Source organism: Cicer arietinum, chromosome 8 (genome assembly GCF_000331145.2).
Source record: "Cicer arietinum cultivar CDC Frontier isolate Library 1 chromosome 8, Cicar.CDCFrontier_v2.0, whole genome shotgun sequence".
Lineage (NCBI taxonomy): Eukaryota > Viridiplantae > Streptophyta > Magnoliopsida > Fabales > Fabaceae > Cicer > Cicer arietinum.
The window spans coordinates 18052849-18057381 of record NC_021167.2 but is presented as its reverse complement, the minus strand read 5'-3'; the positions used below and the strand labels follow the sequence as shown (position 1 = coordinate 18057381).

At 43.7% G+C, this 4533-nt stretch overlaps 1 protein-coding gene across 1 annotated transcript in view; it reads right to left on the bottom strand.

Annotated features, from left to right (window-relative positions):
- Positions 1–4084, bottom strand: part of LOC140919083 (uncharacterized) — a 14665-nt gene extending 10581 nt beyond the window's left edge. Inside the window, exon 1 of the mRNA XM_073364600.1 lies at positions 1726–4084. Coding sequence (XP_073220701.1) covers positions 1726–4068 — 2343 coding nt within the window. The 5' untranslated portion in view covers positions 4069–4084. The remainder of the gene's footprint in view (positions 1–1725) is intronic.
- Between the last annotated feature and the right edge of the window lie 449 nt (positions 4085–4533).

Here is a 4533-nt window from a genome sequence, read left to right as displayed (position 1 = left end):
TTTCACCCGTAACGCATTAGATTCTCCGTAAAGGATTCACCGCACTTAATTCAATTTATTTATCGACGAGAAATTTTAATTGGCATCAAAATATCTTTTTGATTATAAAACTCCAAAATATTATTAACTTTGGCTAAAAAGTCTCCGAGCCAAAATCCAAAATACACCAAAAATACATAAAGGGTACTTTAAAATTATGGGTCTTACATTACTACCCCCCTAAAATTAGTTTCGTCCTCGAAACTATGCGTCGATAAATAACTCTGGGTGTTGCTCTCTCATCTTGCTCTCCAGTTCCCAAGTCGCATCTCCAGTAATTGGATTCCAAATTACCTTGACCAATGAAACATTCTTGGTCCTCAATCGCTTGATCTTCCGGTCATCAATTCTCACAGGTGGTACTTGGAACGACAGGTTATCCTTTAGCTGGATTGTGTATGGTTCGATCACATGAGATGGATCTGCAAGATATTTCCACAACTGTGACACATGAAACACGTCATGAATATTGGACAGTATCGGAGGTAACGCAATCCGATAAGCAACCGGCCCAACTCGTGCAGAAATCTGATATGGTCCAATGAATTTCGGAGTCAACTTCTTTGATTTCAAGGCTCTACCTACTCCAGTAGTAGGTGTGACTCTCAGAAATACATGGTCACCCTGTTCGAATTCCAAAAGTCTGCGACGCTTGTCCGCGTAACTCTTCTGACGATCTTGTGAAGTCTTCATTTTCTCCTTGATCTTCCTTACCTTAGCTGTGGTCTGTTGCACCATCTCTGGTCCGACAATCATATTTTCACCGTGCTTATAACAACACAACGGCGTTTGACACTTGCGCCCGTGTAAGGCCTCATATGGAGCCATTCCAATACTTTCGTGGAAGCTATTGTTGTAGGTGAACTCAATCAACGGAAGCACGTCGTCCCAACTTCCTCTATCATCTAATACACATGCTCTCAACAGATCTTCCAAGGACTGATTCGTCCTTTCAGTCTGTCCGTCCGTTTGTGGATGGTAAGCTGAACTCAATCGTAGCTTCGTTCCCAATGCTTCATGCAATGCTCCCCAAAAATGTGATGTGAACTTCGGATCACGGTCTGATACAATACTCGATGGTACCCCGTGTAACCTCACAATTTCAGCAATGTAGATCTCCGTTAGCTGATCTACCTTATAGGTGGTCCTTACCGGCAAAAAGTGAGCAGATTTAGTCAGTCGGTCCACTATCACTCATATAGAATCATTCTTCTTCCTTGCCTTTGGCAATCCGGTTATAAAATCCATGGAAATGCTGTCCCACTTCCATTCAGGTATATCTAAAGGTTGCAACATCCCAGCAGGTCGCTGATGTTCCACCTTCGCTTTCTGACAAGTTAGACAAGTGGATACATATTCCGCCACATGTTTCTTCATTCCTGGCCACCAATAATTCTGCCTCAAATCCTGATACATCTTTGTTGCCCCAGGATGAATACTCAGCTTACTCTTATGCGCCTCTTCTAAAATCGTTTTCCGCATATCTGTAATTGCTGGTACACAAATCCTACCATTACACCGCAAAACATTATCTGCCCCAATCTTGAACTCAGTCGTCTTCCCTTGTACTATTAGATTCCTCTTCTCTTGAATTAAGACGTCATCCTGAGAATTCGCAATGTCTTCAAGTAATCCACTCGAGATCTTAATCATTCCGAATTTCAAAATTCCCGGTCCAAACTCTACGTTCAAGTGCAAGTCTCTAAAAGCTCCCCACAGTGAAGACACCGATACACTTCTTCTGCTCAACGCATCAGCCACTACATTGGCCTTCCCAGGGTGGTACTGCAGTGTGAAATCAAAATCCTTGAGAGTCTCCATCCATCGTCTCTGGCGCATGTTCAACTCCTTCTGATCAAACAAATATTTCAAGCTTTTATGGTCGCTGAACACGGTGAACGTGCACCCATATAAATAATGCCTCCAGATCTTTAATGCAAAAACAACCGCGGCAAGCTCCAAATCATGAGTAGGATAGTTCCTCTCATGAATCTTCAATTGTCTCGAGGCATAAGCCACAGCTTTCTTGTGTTGCATCAGAACACATCCTAACCCTTGGTGAGATGCATCACAATAAACTTCATAGGGTTCTTCTGATTGCGGTAATACCAATACAGGTGAGGTCGTCAATTTTCTCTTTAGTAACTGGAAGTTTTCTTCACACTTCTCCGTCCATGCGAACGGTTGATCTTTTCTGGTAAGTTGTGTCAGTGGAGCCACAATCTTAGCAAAACCTTCGATAAACCTCCTGTAGTACCCTGCCAGTCCTACAAAACTCCGTATGTCAGTGACAGTCTGAGGCTGTTTCCAAGCAAGAACCGCCTCAATCTTAGCCGGATCTACAGCGATTCCTTCCTTGGTTATCACATGTCCCAAGAAATTCACTTTCTCTAGCCAAAATTCACACTTCGACAGATTGGCATACAATCGCTTCTCGCGTAAAATCTCAAGAACTTGTCGTAAATGTTCTCCATGCTCTTCTTCAGTCCTTGAATAAATCAATATATCATCAATGAATACCACCACGAATTTATCAAGGAACGAATTAAAGATCCTGTTCATGTAGTCCATGAAAATTGCCGGTGCATTGGTAACTCCAAACGGCATAACCAGGTATTCATAATGTCCGTAGCGGGTTCTGAAAGCTGTTTTCTGAATGTCTCCTTCCCTTACTCGGATCTGATGGTAACCCGACTTCAAGTCAATCTTCGAAAATATCGCGGCCCCTCTCAATTGATCCATCAAATCATCGATTCGTGGCAAAGGATAACGATTCTTAATAGTTGCCTTGTTAAGCTGTCTATAATCCACACATAGGCGCGAGCTTCCGTCCTTCTTCTTAACTAGCAAAACTGGAGCTCCCCATGGTGATACACTTGGTCTGATGAATTTCTTCTCCAACAAGTCTTCAATTTGGCTTTTGAGCTCATTTAATTCCAATGGCGACATTCGATAAGGTGCCATTGAAATAGGTCCCGTTCCTGGGTGCAAATCAATGAAGAATTCCACTTCTCTTACCGGTGGCAATCCTGGAATTTCCGTTGGAAATACATCCCGATACTCGTTGACAAGTATCACATCTTCTATATCCACATTTATCTTTGCCTCCACATTTGCCAGAGACAAAAACTCATGAGTCCCTTCACTTAGCGACACTCGGAGTTTGTTAGCAGCTAAATACTTAACAACTCCTGGTTCGGGGAAAAGAACCAATTTACGAGCACAATCCAAGATCACATAATGATAAGACATCCAATCCATACCGAGGATGACCTCGAGTGATTGTAGCGGTAAACAAATTAAATTAACCAAGAAATCCCTATTCTGTATAGTCATTCGACAATGTAAACATGCCGAATTTACGGTCAAGGTCTTAGCAGGTGTGGAAACAACCAAATCAAAAGGTAAAGCAGACATAGATAACTTCATGCGATTCACACAGTCCATAGTAATGAAGGAATGGGTTGCCCCCGAAACAAAGAGTGCAGTTAGAGTGTTACCTGCAATCTCACAGTCACGCTGAATCAGATTACCAGATGGATTCCCCTCTTCAGCACTCACACAATAAATGCGTCCTCTAGCAGTAGGACGGGTAGCCCTAGCTACATTCACCACTGGTTCCACCTTTGGAGCCGTGCAATCCCTTGCCATGTGCCCTGACTTCCGACAATTGTGACAGGTGGGGACGTTAGTGGTACAAGCACTAGCATAGTGTCCCTCTTCCCCACATCGGAAACATCGAAGCACTTGTCCCAATTGCCTCCCGAAATTCTGGTTCCCCGGGCGATTCTGCCCACCGTTGTTATTCTGTGGTCGATTATAAGGTTTAGCAACTTGCTTTCCCTTGTTCTGATAATTCACCCGACTAGGGCCTCCCGAATTAAAATTCCCTCCTCGGCTAGCCCTCTTGTTTTTCATGTCCTCCACTTCTCTACATTTCTCTACAAGCGCTTGGAAACGTTGAATTCCCAAGGGTAAGACGGAGTCTTGAATCTCATACTTCAGTCCGTCTTGGAAACGATGACACATGAATGGTTCATCAATCTCTTCACAGAAGAACCTGAAATGCCTCGATAGCGATTCAAACTTAGCGCCCACGGTCAAGCTTCCCTGGTGAAGTTTCAGAAAATCATCACCCAGTTTAGTCCTGGTACTCATCGGGAAGTATTTGTCTAAAAACTTCCTTTTGAATGATTCCCAGTTCACCTCCTCGTGTGCTGCTCCCATCAATAACCTTGCACTCCTCCACCAGTACTCAGCATCCCCCAACATCATATAAGTGGCATAGCTGACCTTCACTCCCGCCTGGCAGTTAATCATTTCAAAGATCTTCTCCACTTCTTGGATCCATTGATCCGCCTTCTCTGAATTCTCATCCCCCTTAAACTTAGGAGGATTGTAACGACGGAAGTCCTCTAACCCTCTTGACTCTGCAGCACGAATCTCTCTTCCCCTCTTTTCAAGATCGCGCTGAGTCTTGGCAGCGGTCTGTGC